This window comes from Aethina tumida, chromosome 2 (assembly GCF_024364675.1).
Source record: "Aethina tumida isolate Nest 87 chromosome 2, icAetTumi1.1, whole genome shotgun sequence".
NCBI classification, from domain to species: domain Eukaryota; kingdom Metazoa; phylum Arthropoda; class Insecta; order Coleoptera; family Nitidulidae; genus Aethina; species Aethina tumida.
Genome location: NC_065436.1, coordinates 20,927,466 through 20,944,371, shown reverse-complemented (window position 1 = coordinate 20,944,371; position 16,906 = coordinate 20,927,466). Strand labels below are relative to the sequence as shown.

At 31.3% G+C, this 16,906-nt stretch overlaps 1 protein-coding gene across 5 annotated transcripts in view; it reads right to left on the bottom strand.

Moving 5' to 3' along the window:
• LOC109594608 (cAMP-specific 3',5'-cyclic phosphodiesterase 4A) overlaps positions 1-16,906 on the bottom strand; it is a 142,458-nt gene that overhangs the window by 2,484 nt on the left and 123,068 nt on the right. For 2 of the 5 annotated variants that reach the window (XM_020009826.2, XM_020009831.2), the window contains 11 exons: positions 4,052-4,236; positions 2,789-2,948; positions 2,282-2,382; positions 2,091-2,222; positions 1,857-2,027; positions 1,564-1,804; positions 1,256-1,508; positions 940-1,193; positions 613-861; positions 245-555; positions 35-182 (listed from right to left, as the gene is read on the bottom strand). In XM_020009826.2, the coding sequence (XP_019865385.2) occupies positions 35-182; positions 245-555; positions 613-861; positions 940-1,193; positions 1,256-1,508; positions 1,564-1,804; positions 1,857-2,027; positions 2,091-2,222; positions 2,282-2,382; positions 2,789-2,948; positions 4,052-4,236 (2,205 nt within the window). Of the gene's footprint in view, positions 1-34; positions 183-244; positions 556-612; positions 862-939; positions 1,194-1,255; positions 1,509-1,563; positions 1,805-1,856; positions 2,028-2,090; positions 2,223-2,281; positions 2,383-2,788; positions 2,949-4,051; positions 4,237-7,105; positions 7,124-10,595; positions 10,711-13,062; positions 13,084-16,906 lie in introns of those variants that run through there. The other 3 variants (XM_020009830.2, XM_020009828.2, XM_049963907.1) reach the window with 3 other exon arrangements.

Here is a 16,906-nt window from a genome sequence, read left to right as displayed (position 1 = left end):
GGCAACAATCTGTAGATTCTGGAGATGAACTTACGATAATGAGCAATTTCGATTGGCACAGAAGCTCTACGTAGGTATTGTGTATCAGAGAGATCCAGCCCCCCGCCTGCAGGAGGTAGATTCTCATCTGGCTTTGTTAACGGTAATGACACTGGTGCTGAACCACGCCGTTTTGATAAATTCTGAAAAACGTTTTAGAATTATCAAAAGGAAATCTTCTAATTTATTTGAAAAGTGGACTTACCGTGGTCGATCGCCGGGGGTCGACATTTTCCTTTTGGTAACGTTGGCCAGGTGGATCGGACAATTTCACCATTTTACAAACTTTTTCTCTGTCACCTGGTTCCGGTTCACGTTTATTCGCCAGAGAAGATTTGTGGGGCATCGGTGGAGGTGTAGATGCCTCCGTTCCCACCAGCATATCGGGTGGTCTACCGTTGCTTGGACTCAACACTGCTATCGAAGGTATCGTGTAGGGCGTTCCTCTTTGACCGCCGCAACTATGGGCTGATATGTTTTCGCGTGAGCTTCGCGACGAACTCGAACGGCTGTCGCCTGAAATTTAATAAAAGTATTAGAATAATCATGCACACCCTGTGATTGATTCTTTACCTTCGTGGACAGTTTCTGTGCAGGTGGACATCTCGACGGTAGCGGACATGTAACGCATTCGATTATAGGGCTGCGGTGGCGGGAACGTTTGCTGTCTGGTGAGACTCTTGGGCGGCGTGGGACCAGCCGTGATACCGCCCTGTAGTACTGAAGACAGCCGTCCTGCCGCCGGTGCACTTGTCATCGAAGCTATCGTGGGTTCCGGCAACAGATTTTCTGCGCTCAGCGGACGTTCCGGTTGGTCTTCCGCTGTAAAAATGTATTTTTATAATAAAGTCACCATTTTTATTAACTACATATTTTTGGTAGTTTTAAATCATTACTCACTTGAGGAGTGTTGTGGGCTAGACGATATGTCAGAGCCCTGGGAACCGAACCTGGCCAGTTCGTCCTCTTCCCTAAGGCCACTGGAAGCCCGCGATTCCTGGGGGCTGATGACGGCCCTGCGGTTAACCGGCAATGATTCCCTACGGTAGATCGTTCTTGGCAGTGATTGTTCCATGTTCACTGGCACCGAGTGCCGCCGTACACCTAAAGCACCCTCTAAGCTCGGAACGGCGAGTGATTGTCTTCTTAATTCTCTGTAATACAAAACGACAAGTTTACTACCGCCATTAATAGTTAAAGAAACGCCTTTTCGTACCTTGTGGGAGGAGGTAGGCATTCAATAATACTGGGCGTTTCAGAGGATCGTTTGGTGGCTTCCTCGTCTTCGCTAACTTCAGGTTCCGCGTCCGATAGTTCGGTTTGTGTTTCTTCGGCATTTTCCTTTCTCTCCTGCTCCTCCCATTTCTTTCTGTTCGACTCCAGAATGTCCATCATATGAGTAGAAAGTTCGCTCCCCAGAAATCGATGCCACTCCAAGAATAATGGGGTGACAACAATACGAAAAAAACCTGTAACAGGATGTTTTTATTAGAATTAGAAAATTTAGGTTTCGTTCAAACATACCAACTTGAATTTTGGCAACGGAAGTAGATTGTTGATCGCAAATGGAAGTAACTGGAAGATTTAGTTTTCTTTCGTATTCCCCTTGTCGGAAGAACTCGTCACAGACTTTTAGACTCCATTTACGGGAAATGTCCCATGGCCGGGTGGGATTTGAGATGTCGGCACATTTTAGAGCAATTTGCAATATGAAACTTCTATTATCCGCTTTTGTTAAATCTAATGTGCCTTCATCTAAATGTTTCTAAAATTATACGTAATTAGAGTTTATTATTTACTTTTAAGTAGAAGCATACTTTGAATTTAGTTAAAAATTCTTGTTGTCTATTTATATCTGTTGCTAAAATGAGATCACGAATCTGCGATTCCAGTTCGTTTCGGAATGGAATAAGTTGGTCTGCCAATCCACTCTCCAACAGACAACCCACCGCAGAGCGCCAATGATGATTTTCTAGTACGGACATGTTCTACGAAAGAGACTCAATTATAGTTACCGATCACCCCACAAATAGTTATCTACCAGTTCTTACTTGGTACAATTTGGCAAGATGATTTTTGGTTGTGATGAGAAAATGTTGATTGACGCCGGGATGGTCCAGATCGTGAGCAACTGCACCGATTATCGCTGCCATTATTTCAACCGGTGTCAGATGTTGTCGGATCTGCAACAATCACAAATTGTGATTTCGCTTCTTACTGAGTCAGATAAACAGCGTTGTACCTTAGACTCTTGTAAAAAACAATGCATGGCTTGAGTAACATCAGTCGCATGAATGGAATTATGGTATGGATTGGTGCTGTGGTAACCTTCCTCTATGAGAGCTGTAAAAATAAATCGTGTGTTTTATAAAAAAAGATAGTACCGTCGAAAATTTGTCAAGGTTATTTAAAGCAAGATTTTTAAGCAAATTATATAACTTGTCCAATTTTACTTGCTAATTTGTAGATTTCGAGCAGACATTAGTGTTTACAAAAATTACAATTATGCTAAAATACCCGTTTATCGATACCTAAACAGTTATCGGAATCCCTGTCATCAATCATGGGTGTTTTGTTTCAAAGAGCTAAATCATGAAAACATCTCGGACATCTGATATACCTATTTAATTAAGTACAAAAGTCGGTATAACATGAAAGGGACTTTGCGTTTATAACGGTTAATCTTACAAGGGTTATTTGCTGTTGCGGGAATGTAAACACGGAGAGCCGAAGGGATACGTTTACTTACTGAAAAGTTTCCACACGTGCACTACATCCAAGTTAAAGTGGTCCAGTAGTCCGTAGTAGTGAAAAAGGTGGACGCAAAATACGGGCAGTGATCGTCCACCTGCCACCGTCTCCAATGTGAATGCATTGAAGGCCCACAATCCACATCGGTCTAATATTTTCTGAAAATCAAATACTTACATAAACTTTCAAAGCTACAAACATATATTTCATAATAGTCTTTAAAAAAATATAAGGAAATGGTTTGAACAAATTGGAACATTCTTTAATTTTTATTTGGACTTCCTATTTTAATTATTTCCTAATTCATTAGCTTGAGAAGTAAAGTTTCCTGTTTACCAACTTATTAATTAGACAACTGGACATGTTCTCAGTTTCACAATTGTGCGTGTTTGCTCCTGGAGCAGGTAAATACTTTACTTTGGTCACATGAAGGAACAGGGAATGTCCATCTTGGTTAACCGGCATTTCTGTCATTAAAGGTAACACCACTTGACATTCCATCATTAACGTGATTTAACACTTAAATAATTTAAACACTTCCTGGATACATGGTTGATATTCGACTCATACTAGGAAATTATAAAAAAACGCCGGTTCAATGCTATGCGGTCGTACAATTGAATAATAATTGTCCACTCTCAGCTAGATTCACATAAATTACAGCAGGGTTAAGGAGCGGTGATACCTGGCAATTTTAAAATTAGGTGTTTTTCAATATCACACATATCAATCAAAGGAGTTGTTTGTTTCGTATCGGGTTGTCCGTGAATCGCTATACCTTGGCCTACTCCACCAATCGATAATTTTTTATGGTCGCGCGATAATTCTTCCACACTGTACATAATTGTTTGTTTGTTATGTAATGGTGTCTTTCAAAAATGCAACTGGTTCTGGGTCGGTTCAATACTAGACACCTGCATCGAGGAATTTGCATTAGGTTTTCTGTTATTTGTCCCAATAATTGTTGGTTATTCATGAGTGTGCTGCATACAATAGTCATTCGAAACTGAAACATATTATACTTATTCGCAGTAGGGAGCTTATTGTGATTACCATTTTATTTATTTATATTGACCGCCGAAGATCGTATGTTGTATATTTAATAAACCAAGTGATTATCACGAACAGATGGTCCCAATGTGACTTTTTTCACTGCCTTTCCACGAACAGTATCTGCTCATTTTGCAGATGTATTTTAATTTGTTACAACGTGTCATCAAATTTTTGAAAGTACACAACACAAAGATAGAATTTGTTTTACCTGGACCTGTCCGTGATGAATATCATCAAGTATAGCGTGATCTTGTGACAGGGACCGGGTGGTCAGCTTTTTGCGGCGTCTCTTGTGCATCGTCAGAAATTTCCCGGAACAAGCCAAGGAGGGGCTGAGCGCCATCGCATCCAGCAGGATGAAGTCCTCGTTGCTGTGCCGCGGCCCTTCCGGTTCTGGAACCAAAGAAACATTTTTCTTTAAACTCACAATCAGATTTCTGAGTCAATTTCCGCAATAACTAACCAAATTAGTACATGCCATGCGGTTCATTTAAGATGGAAACTTCCAATTTTTAACTTGATTATGTTACAAGAAAATAAATAACTTATTACAAATCATAAATCAACAAGCAGAGATTTAATACCTTTGTTAGTCAAAATGGACAAATTTTGATATTCTGAGATTTATAACATTCTGTTACATGATCAGAAGGAGTGTAAAATCATTAAAGAAATGTGACACTCAACATTAACATTCTATTTATGTCTTCAAAAAATCATAAAAATAATCCTGTCACTCACTTGAGGTTTACTATCTATCTTATAATTCACCTCTCTCACCGGTTCATGTATTATTCATTAAAATCAACTAAAATTAAGAGGTTCTTTCCCTCTCAGATTAGTCACATTGTATATAATAGATAGTAATATCCTCAGCAATAAGTATTATTATGTTTTTCACCTGGTTAGAAGTCATTTAGACTTAATAATTTGTTGTATTTCATATTTATTCTTTGGTTATGATTTAGACTTTCACTTCTTCATTCAGAACTTTCTAACTAGCGCAATGATGGCGTGCGACTGATATTATTAAAAATTATATTCATCTATCAGACATAGTTTACATTTTGCAATTATTATTGAATATTTATTGAACTTTCTCCAAGTGTATAGTTAATTCTAGTTTACATTTTAAATAAATTTATTACAGATAATATAAGTAGGTTAAAATTAATTAAGCAATTTTTGTTGTATTAGCTAGTAAAACGAATTTACGACGAAAGTATAAAAACTGGCCGAGAGTAACTTTTGAATTTTTGATGTGCAGAAACGTTTTCAAGAGTACTTTTAGACTAAGTGGAGATCTTATTCATATTCTGCTCGCAGAGGTTGTTGAACTATTCATTGTGCCATTTATACATATGCATGTTGCAAGAGAGTGTTTCTCTTCGGCTATTTAAATATTTCAATACGTTTCAGGTACTTTATATTTTTTTTATTCGTGACGAACGAGACGGTTAAATGTCGCACTTGACCCAAAACAAATTTACGGGGATAAGTTCGACGTGTGAGGTCAGAAAATATGAACTGGGAAAAACGGTGCTACTAGAAATTTTTATATCTTGTGGTTTATTCGTATTAACTCTCAAAATTTTAAGAAGTAATCTAATGGAAATGATACTTCAAAATAACCAGAAATGCACAACTAATAATAACTAATAATAATTTATTAACTTAATATAACATTCTAAATGTTAAACTCCCACTACTGAGTTTAACATTTAGAATGTTATATTAAGTTAATAAATTATTATTAGTTATTATTAGTTGTGCATTTCTGGTTATTTTGAAGTATCATTTCCATTAGATTACTTCTTAAAATTTTGAGAGTTAATACGAATAAACCACAAGATATAAAAATTTCTAGTAGCACCGTTTTCCCCAGTTCATATTTTCTGACCTCACACGTCGAACTTATCCCCGTAAATTTGTTTTGGGGTCGTGGGGTTATATACATATACATTATATACATTTTACATATATACATTTTATTTCCACAATCCATATTTGGTAATTTGATAATGAAAAATGGTTTATTTAGTTATCTAATATTGAGTGAGTGAGAAGAAAAAATAAAAATAAAATTAAAATCAAAATAAAACAAATTCAAAATATGGATTTTTCAAAAAAAAGTATTTTGTCTGCCACATCAAGGGCATATCTTACGTTAATAAATTCTTTGATGTTATTACTGGTTGACACCATCTCGTAAAAAAAGAGATGCAGTATTTAAAACCTCACACTCACACACCATCAAGTAGTTGAAACTGAAGAATCGGCAATGTTCGGAAACTTCGGTTGTGTCGGTATTTGGAGTTACTTCATTGGCTAGAGGCACGCCTCAGCTTCCCTATCATTGAAACAATAGCCCGACCTTAAAGCGCATGCGCGTACCAAATATTCATCATTAACTTATATTTATTGAAATGTACTGTTACTAATTGTTTAATTGTCGGTTTTACAAAATATTTCCCTTCTATCTTTGTTTAAATATTAAATTATTAAAGAATATCAACATAAAAAATGTATTTTTTAATATTACCGTTATGACAATAAAATAATTATCTGCCTCACTTGTCCCATCTGAGTGGTCGCCACTGGTTAAACTCATTAAAATAGTAGTTTAGAAATCTGCCTTTTTTGAATTTCTATTCAAGATCAACCATCAAGATATTTAAATAATACACATTTGAATATCAATCCAAGAATTAATTTGATTAACGTGATAAACCTGGGATTTAACTCAATGCATCATTATTTTAATTTGCACGGAACAATACAAAATTATGTAAATTGGTCACCTAAGTCTATAATAAAATAAACCGGACGTACCACACAGTTATTCATTGTCTTGAAGCCACGTTCAGTTTGTTCTGGGTCATCCGGTATATAAAAATATCGAATAAATCTTTCGCCACCGTCACAACCCGTTATTCTATAATAAATACGTCGGGGATTGTGGTCTGAAAATCTATTATTAATGTCGCATAAATGTGTAGAAGCGCAAATAATAGTGGCGTAGACAGTTTAACGCCATCAAGTATATCATTTATTATGATTTATAGTGTGTATCAATATTACCACGCTCCTACTACACATTTCGTCTCATGGTCTCGTGGTCGTGATTTTACTTTTACGATGTGTCCCACTTTCGTCGTTAATTTTACACGCGATGGCTCTTGCGGATTAATGGCAACTATCAAAGTCCATTCATGAATTTCACTAATTTGCAATATTTTCGTGTTTTTCGGAGACGTTTTACCTGTTCACTCGGGACGTTCCTGGATGCATGCACATTTCTGTTAACATCAAACACAAAACCAAATTTAATGTAAACTCGCCACATTAGAACTGATAACGGTCCTATATAAATAATTATCTTGTCTAAACAATGTTATCATTAAATGCAAATGATAATGGCACAACGCTCGGTTTATAAGTACTATAAATTATCTGAAGAATTTGTTTATTTACAATTACTGGCATCGGGCCAAAATGTGAAATTAATTCCGATACATTTTAATAAAAATACTGTAAAAATTGTTAACATAAATATTTTACATCGACAGCAATAAAATTTATCGGCTTTGGTCTTAGTACTTAACACTAATTTATTGGAAAATTTCCAGTCATTCATATTTTTGTTCCAGAATTTTCAGAGCATTTCCACTGATTCATTGCTATTTTATTAGTTAAGTTTTTATGTGTTGCGAAATTAATTATAGTTTTGCCACAAACGGCTTCAGCTACATGGTTCCGTTAATTTATTATTACAAAGTTACTGATAAAACTCTTGGCTTTTTGCCGTTCGAATGCGATTAACTGTAACAGTGAGCACAAAGGAAAAGAAACCAATTTCACGCAATTTTCTATAAGTTAATGCACCAAAGCCAACTCGCAAATTGTTTTAAATTTATTTAATTACATTAGAAATGGAAAAGGCAGTAAAAACTCCATTTGTTAGCACGTAATACGAGGAACATTTATGTAGGTTTAATTATTATTTATGGAACACTGACTTATTTATGTCAACATAGAACCTGTACTTTACAAATAAAAATATTTTATTGTAGAATCACACTTAAAATTAAACTGTAAATTTATTATATGTTGTATTTTCTTGATATAATTTATCATAATTTAATCTGGTTAAATTGTGTGTTTTATTGTCAAATGACTTGTTTTTAAAACAATACAGCGTTTGTATAGTTCAAATCTATAAATAGTTCATGACAAGTTATACTAAAATTGTCCAGAGGTAAAATTGCACATTAATATCTATCTTCATTTCAGAGATATCAACCAAAAATCACATTACACTGATTTTGAAAAAGTTTAATTGTTTTCATTTTATTTGATAAAAGTTTTTTGGCTAAAGTACTTATTTTAAAAATTTTATGAGTATAACTTCGGAATATCGTGAGAATATATAAAATTTTATTATTTCAGAAACAGTAAATGAATATTCCGTTTTTGGAAATATATCTGTTATATTGTATATAACAATTTTTATATATTTCTGATGTTAAATATTCATCTCTGGATTGATAATTCATATATGTCAGATTTTAAACAGTAAAAATTGATAAAAGGTAATAAATTGTGACCTCATATTTTTCTGTCACTAAAAGTAAAACAAAAATAAATATTTGTGAATTATTTAAAATTTTATTAATTCACAAATATAAGATATAGGGAAACGATTAAATATTAGAAAAATAAATATTATATTGTATATATACAATTTTGGTATATTAATAATACTTAATATTCATCTATGAACTGATAATTTATTTAAATAAGGTTTTAAATAGTAAAAATTATGAAAAAATAAAAAATTGTGACAAACACTTTTTTATGAGGCCACTAAAAGTAAAACAAAAACAAATATTTGTGAGTTATTAAAAATAAATATTATATTGTATAAAACAATTTTTGTATATTAATAATATTTAATATTCATCTATGGACTGATAATTTACTTAAATAAGATTTTAAACAGTACAAATTGCGGAAAAATAAAAAATTGTTACTAATATTTTTCTTGTGAAACCACTAAAAGTAAAACAAAAATAAATATTTGTGAATTATATAAAACTTTATTAATTCAAAAATTAATAAGAGATTGGGAAACGATTAAACACTTGAAAAATAAATATTATATTGTATATAATAACATTTTTTGTATATTATTAATATTTAATATTCATCTGTGGATTGATAATTTATTTAAACAAGATTTTAAACAACCAATACTGATGATAAATAATATTTTATTTTATTTATTAGAGTTCCAGAGACGTCGATATTATATATCAGTAAAATTTTAAATATAATAATTAAAGTAAATTAATAAAGTTTAAAATTTGTTGATGCATTGTTATCAGAAGCAATTTTGATTGCGTAAATATTCAATAAATATTTATTAATGGTTTGACAAATATATCTGTTAATTAATATTTCTATAGTAAATAATAAAAAATAACTAAGCTGTCAATGATGACTATAAATTAAGAAAAAAATATACTTTCAAAATCAGTAGTTTGTTGATATCTTGGACGTGGTTGGTAATATCAAAATGTGGTTTGGCACATGTTTTAATAAAGATTAAGTTCCGGACAATTTTCTCGTTTGATACACACAAAATGATTAAAATTTGTGATACGCCGTGTATATTGAAGTGAACTAGGGAATTTCAAAATTTGACTCAAAATATCAAATAGCCGGAACTAAAAATAATAATTGTTGTTCTAAACTAAAATAACCATCTAGCTGAGAATTAAAACTGATGTGAGAGCTTAATTCAAACAACCAAGATAAATCTACCGATAGAATTTTATTTTATTTGGAGATTTACGTCAAAACGGAGTGGAGTATTGATAAGTAGCACCTCGTTACATATTTACACTAAATCTGAGTTTAATTTAAATACATATTTTTTAGTGTTTTCTGTTATACTTATCTCTACCTGGGTCACTAATTATTTCAAATGTAAATATGTTCCACTTGGACTTTAATGAACTTTTTCTGTTAATTACATGAGAAATGCGCAAAAATAAATTGTTAAACACTTCATAATTATTATCAAGATTAATTACATTACATACATTACATTTACATTTATATACTTTATTCTGAAACTTATAGTGATTTTAATTAATGATAAACAAGCAAACAAGAGTATGTAATTTTTAATTTATATTGTCATAAATAATACAGACTGGAATAAATTAATGTGCCGATCCATTAAAGATTAATAGAAAATCTACGACAATTTTATGGCAATTTAACTGCCCAAAATTATCTTTAATTTGTTATAATAAATTTTTCCTGAAGTTTAAAAAATAAAACTGTTAAAAAAAGTACCATATGTGGTATTTAAAAGAACTATTTAAAAACCAAAATATATTGGTAGAATGATTACAAAATAAACAGACCAAACAAAGCAAGTTGTGTGTTAACCCAGAGCTTAACCATTAGGTTAGAATTTATATTAACAAAAACTAGTCGTACGACCATAACTAGATAACTGGAAACAGCAGTACACAGTACACATGTAGAATAGTAAAGGCTTTAAACGCGATACCGAGTACAATAAACGCCGCAGCATGTCACGTCTCCTCACCAACGTAAAGGGCAGCGCCGTGTTTAAAGCTCCTCAACATGTCCCGGATAAAGTTTAATGCGACCGCATCCAAAGCCGATATTCAACAACAACCAACCGAATTGACAAGAGGACAAGACAAACAAACCTATGTCGTCGGGCACGGTCATCCTGTCAGTCTTAACACCGTTCGCACCACATTCGCATATCGATCAACAGAGCACTTCGGTTTCAGTCAAGCCCGACCCGAGAACATATTGTTGTGAACGAGCACAGAACTGCACCAGTACTGAAAATAGTAGTGGGTTATTATTGTAACAGGCACTCTGTGGCGTTTCCTGTCCTCTTTTACCGGCCAAGCATCCAGCGAGTTCTTAGCCGCGACTTGCACTTGAACACAACGCCACGGACTTTCGGTCATCTGGTTTTTAGGAGCGCGTCGTACGGTGCAACTGTTGCAGGTCGGCGGCGTGGTGCTGGTACGACTGCGGTTGGCTTCGTTTCCGTTCCTCACCCGGTGCACCGCACTGCATTGTCCATCTTTCGGTTACCACCGTTTAAGAAGCTACCGTCGCGTTATCGCAAGAAGATATTTTCTATGGGAATGGTTTTAGTCACGTAGGAATTACATTCCAAATTTTTATTAAGAGAAATTGAAAAACAACCAGCAGGTCATGAAAATTAGTGGAAAATTTAAAAGTTAATACAATAAAATACCGAGAATTATGGATTAAGTTTTGATTAATTTGAGTTTTACTAAGGAATATGAATAGTTAAATTTACACAAATGTTATATGTATATAATACTTACATAGTTTAATTAAACTTAATTCAAATTGAAGGAGATGAGAAGGAGAAATGATCCACTAAACAAGTTTCTATGAAATCAGGATGTGAATAAATACTAAATCAAAGAGCAATATAATCACTGAAGTTAAAGATACATCATTTTAGATAAGATATGGAACCAATAAAAGTATTATTTTAAGAGATGTAAACGTAAAATGATGAATAATCTATTATCAAAGATAAAACTACTGTTTCATATAATAAATTGATCCAATAATTTAAAATTATCATATATATTGAAAAAAAAAAGAATACAAAGAACCTTATATTTTTTATAATTAATAATTTTTATGTATAAATAAAATATATAAGTAATTTTATTTTATATTTTATTAAATCTAAGATCTACTTATATTTCCACTAATGTTGAATGTATATAGTACATACTTTGTTCACAACTTAATTGGATAAATGATTCATGTTAGAAAATAAATGAATGATTATTAAGTCATATAGCAATAAAATCACTAAAATTAAAGATACATCATTTTAGATAAGATATGGAACCAATAAAAATAGTATTCTAAGAGTTGAAAGAGTATAGATCGATAATCTACTATCAAAGATAAAATATAAAATGTATTAATATAAGGTGATTTAATAATCTAATGATTTAAAATTATCAGAATTATCAAATATATATATATATATATATATATATATATATATATAAAACCAAAATTTACAGGATAATTTTTAGGAATGAAAATTGAAGAAATCATATTAGCAAATGTTATATAAAAAATCTAACTACAACTCTGGATTAAGCACCCCCTGAAATGGATGTATACTAAATTTTACATTTTACCATTAAAAAATTACCTGTATGTTTTGGTTTTGGGTCAAAAACAACATTTTAAACCTTTTTAATTGAAAAAAAGTGTGTTAAAATTGAACAAAAAATACAAATTTTATGAGGGTATACCACATTTCATAAAAATATTATGCATATTTATAATTCTGTTAACAAATTAAAAATCACACATTTTACCATTAAAAAACTATACTGTATGTTTTGGTTTTGGACAGAAAAATAACATTTCCAAGCTTTATAAATGATAGAAAGGTTTGTTAAAATTGGACAAAAAATACAAATTTTATGAGGGTGTCCCGGTTTCCAGTGTACCACACTGTATACAAAGAAGGTAATAAACCTAAATATATATAAGTATAAATAAAATATATGAGTAAAAGTATTTTATTTAATTTTTACTTACATACCTTTTATGTCACATAACGTCTAGTAACACCATAAAAGATGTGGTAACGCATAAATAAGTTAAAATAATGGCAAATGAAAGGGGAGAATTTTTTATTAGACAATAAAGATCCGGTTAAAACATAATCACAACAATAAAGCAAGGTACAATAAACAAGTGAATAAAAATGATGCAGTAAAGGATTGCAAGTACTACAAATCAGCTGTTCGTTTATACAGGTTCAATAAATTGGAATCAATTATTTACCTTTAATTTGTTTATCCATTAATATCATTATGTTACATTGAATAATACTTTCTAGTGAATAAATTGTGATAATTTATCAGAACAAAGACACTGTTATTGATCCTTGAGGTAGGTGTGTTGTATCCATAGTTAATTTCACAATCAAGTGTTTTGAAATTATTTCAGAATTGGATTAATTAATGATAATAACGTGCAGACGTAGCGTCAGAACATTTTTATTATTAATGCGGCAGGTTTATGGAACTGGGTTAATTAAAAAGAAAATTGCTTGTTACTACAATAATCATTGGTAGATATTACCTGGTAGATAACACATTACGATTAAACTTCATCACATGCACACCACTACAAACCAAATGTTTGAAACAACCAAAAAAATTTGTATACACAGTTTGTGACGTCTGTAAACTATCTAGGTCCATAACTAAGCCGGTAACGTACAAACGAGATATTAAATTTATTTATGTTAAACGGATTAAGTGAGATCAAGTTCGTCTATTTGGGTTCTTTTACTATTTACACATACTAAACAGACGCAAAAACAAAATATGTATCTAAAAATATAATTGCATGTTTGGCTATATAATAATTTAATTTATTTCAGCAACAAAATATGGGAAAAATGATGATTAAACTAAGCAATATGATGCGGAGGTAAAAAAATGGATATCCTGGTTCTTGACTAGTTTCCTAGTGCGTTCCCACCTAGATTTAAGTTAATTATTATCCTCAAGAGTTACAGTTTCTATCACTGTCCAAGACCAGTAAAAGTAATAAGCATCATTAATATATATTTATGTCTTACTATTTACATACATTTATTAAAATAAATTTAAGTGTAACCAAATCTATTAATCTGAATAAAGCTTTATTTCAATTTACACCTTTTATAATGTGTTTTATAACCACAAGAACACCAAAAAAAGGGTTACTTATTAGTGATATGGTTCTTCATTATTCCTAGAAATTTAAACTAGAATAGTTTCCACCTAGATTTAATTTAATTAGTATTGATACAATAGGTCGTCTGTACTACAATAACCAACATTAATACATATTTATGTCTTGTCCATTTAAATACACTTATAAAAATAATTTTATATGTACACCTTTTATAATTTGTTTTATGAATTTACTTCCGAACTTGGAACCACACAAACACCAACAAAGGGTTACTTGTCTCAAAATATTATTCATAGATATTTAAATTAATTGATAGTATAATAATATTTATTACATATATTAATATGAAATAATTATCTCTAAACTTAAATTATTTCAATAATAATATGAAATTAACTGAAAAATTTTATTGTTTATTAGAATCAACAGGTCAAAAAATATGAAAGAAAGTACTTAAATGAAATGATTGACATATTTGTGATGGAAATTATTCTTGTCTGCACTTTTTTAGTACATTTTCAACTAGATTTAATTTTATTAACATTTTCAAAGGTTACAGTTTCTGCTACAGTCCTCCTCATGTTTGGTTATCTCAGAAAGCAGTAAAAGTGATTAAAATAACCTGACCTGATTGAAACAATAAGTCTCTCAATTCCACAATAATCATTATTAATAAATATTTGATTTAAATATCCATCTTATAAATAATTTTAACTGCAAAATCAAATACATTAATCGAATTTAAGATTCCTTTTAATGTACACCTTTTATAATGTATTTTATGAATTTACTTCCAAACTTGGGTAAGCAAATTAAGACCAACAAGGAATTACTTGTTACTGATATAGTCTCAAAATTATTGTTCCCAGAAATTTAAACTAATTGATAGCCTAATAATAAAATACCTCTTCAACGAAAGGATTAACATATATGTGGTAGTAAAAGTTAAATATTCTTATTGCCAATTAGACTTTTCTAGTGTATTTTCAGCTAATTTTATTATCATCCTTAAAAGGTAGTCCCTGTTACTGTCTTCTTCTAGTAAAAGTAATTAAGTAGTGATTAAAATAACTAGATCTGTCTGATACAACAAGTCTTATGCCTTATAAACAATTTTAACTCCAAAATTAAATTGTTGTTAAAAGTCTCCCAAATCATGTTTTCTCACACTGTACCTTAAATATGAATTGAATAAATGGAGAAGGTAAGTTGTACAAAGGTATTCACTTACAGTAGTAAAAGTTTTTTATCTTAGAATGCACTTTTCTACTACATTTTAACCTAGATTTAATTTAATTATTGTTTTCTTATTTAGTTGTCGCAAGAAGTAAAAGCAATTGAGCAGTTATTTAAATAACCGGATCTGACAGATACAACAGGTTATCTATATCACAATAAATGTGACTGATAAGCTCTTAGGTCTTTGTAATTCAAATAAATATCTTAAATAGTGACATATGATTAACTAAAAATCACATTCGAGGTGCTTAAATCAAATTTTCTCTTGCTTCACACCTTTTATAGAGTGTTGAATTTAAGCATAATATTATTATACATTAATTGGTTCCTTAATTATATTTATTATATAAATAAATGTTGCATCAATTATAACATTTTTATCGACCGTAAAGCACAAGTTCTTCTTGACGGTCAAGATAGCAGCGGTGCTAATAACCGTCGCATCGATTATCACGGTTCCCGGTCAGATTGGCCGTCAGTAAAAGTAATCTGCGGGGTAATTAAAAGAACCGGAGCCGTCCAATCCGTCATCCAGCGAAACGCGTAATTATCTCTCGTATAAGTGAATCTAGTGGTAGTGGGTACGCGAAACTCGGGGCACGGCTAGCACACTTTCCTCGCGCAACCGGGCCCCCGAAGTCAACGGCCTGAAACACCCGCTCGCAATTCCGGTCTATTGCTTTGGTAACATATGATTAGGCTGTCAGGTGCTGCGACGCAGCACTTTTCAGTACCTTCCGATCGTTCTTTTGTTGTTGCTGCGCCGCTTTCGAGTATCATCAACTTTGGGGGGATTCGCTTAGGATTTAATTCGAGTCGGTTTTAACCACTTTCTAATGTGTTGCTTATCGTATAATTAATATAATTGTTTGAATCGTAATTCTATATGAAAAGCTATATCAATATTTACAAGTTGTATACATCTGTAATGTTGTAAATAAAACGTAAATGTTGTATGCATATATTTAATTGTTTTTGCGAAATTTTATCAAATTAAGTTGCTTCCAGGAATAATCTCAATGTTGGTGTTATCACAATTACTGATACCATAAATTTTAATGTATGTATTAATGAATTTATAATAAATAAATAAATCTTTTTATTTAATTGAAAACCCACTGCACAACTCAATAATTCCACAACCAGATTTCACTAAAAAAACCTGCTCCGATAATAAATTTTCAGCGTTACAAATAGGGAAATTCAAAATTTCAAATAAAAAAAGTGAAAGCGTTGCATAATTATAGGCCACATTTACGATTAAAACAGGTGCGCCCTTTAAATACGACGTCATTTATTTTAACATGCAAATTAATATAATATATTAATTTTGCCGTTGGCGCTGGAACAGTTTACTACTAAAAGTTTAGTTTCGTAAGTGTATCAAAACCGGAACGCACGAACGAATACAATTGTTTATCGTGTAGTAAACATTTCGCATCAGCTTTTCCGCAAGGAATGTGAATTCAAACAGAACAATAACTTACGATGCAGTTTAATGTGGAAATAACTTTTGGGTGAATTACACTTATTCGTACAAAGCTCCATAACGTATGCAACCCATAATACAACAGTCGTATCAAATAATTGCTTTAATTGATAGAGAGAAATTCATTTAAATTTTATTTGCATATTTTTATTTATCATTGAGTCAAACATTAAATAATCATTTATTTAATTCAAATTTTGATCTAAAAATAAAGTCTAAAGTACTATACTACAATATAAAAAAATGCTTTAAAACATTCATTCATTGTTTTGAGCTATTTTATTACAGGATTAGTAATATAATTGCGTTCATAGTTACATTATGTGAATAATTTATGATATTAATAAGCATTTAATATACAATACAATATTTAATTATATACCTTTTACGTTTATTATTTAATATTCGAGGTGCAATAAATCTGTTAATATACGACTTTATTTATGAAATAGCATACGAGGAATTATTTTATAGTTGTTGTGGTCATTGACAGAAATCGTTTATTTTTATTGT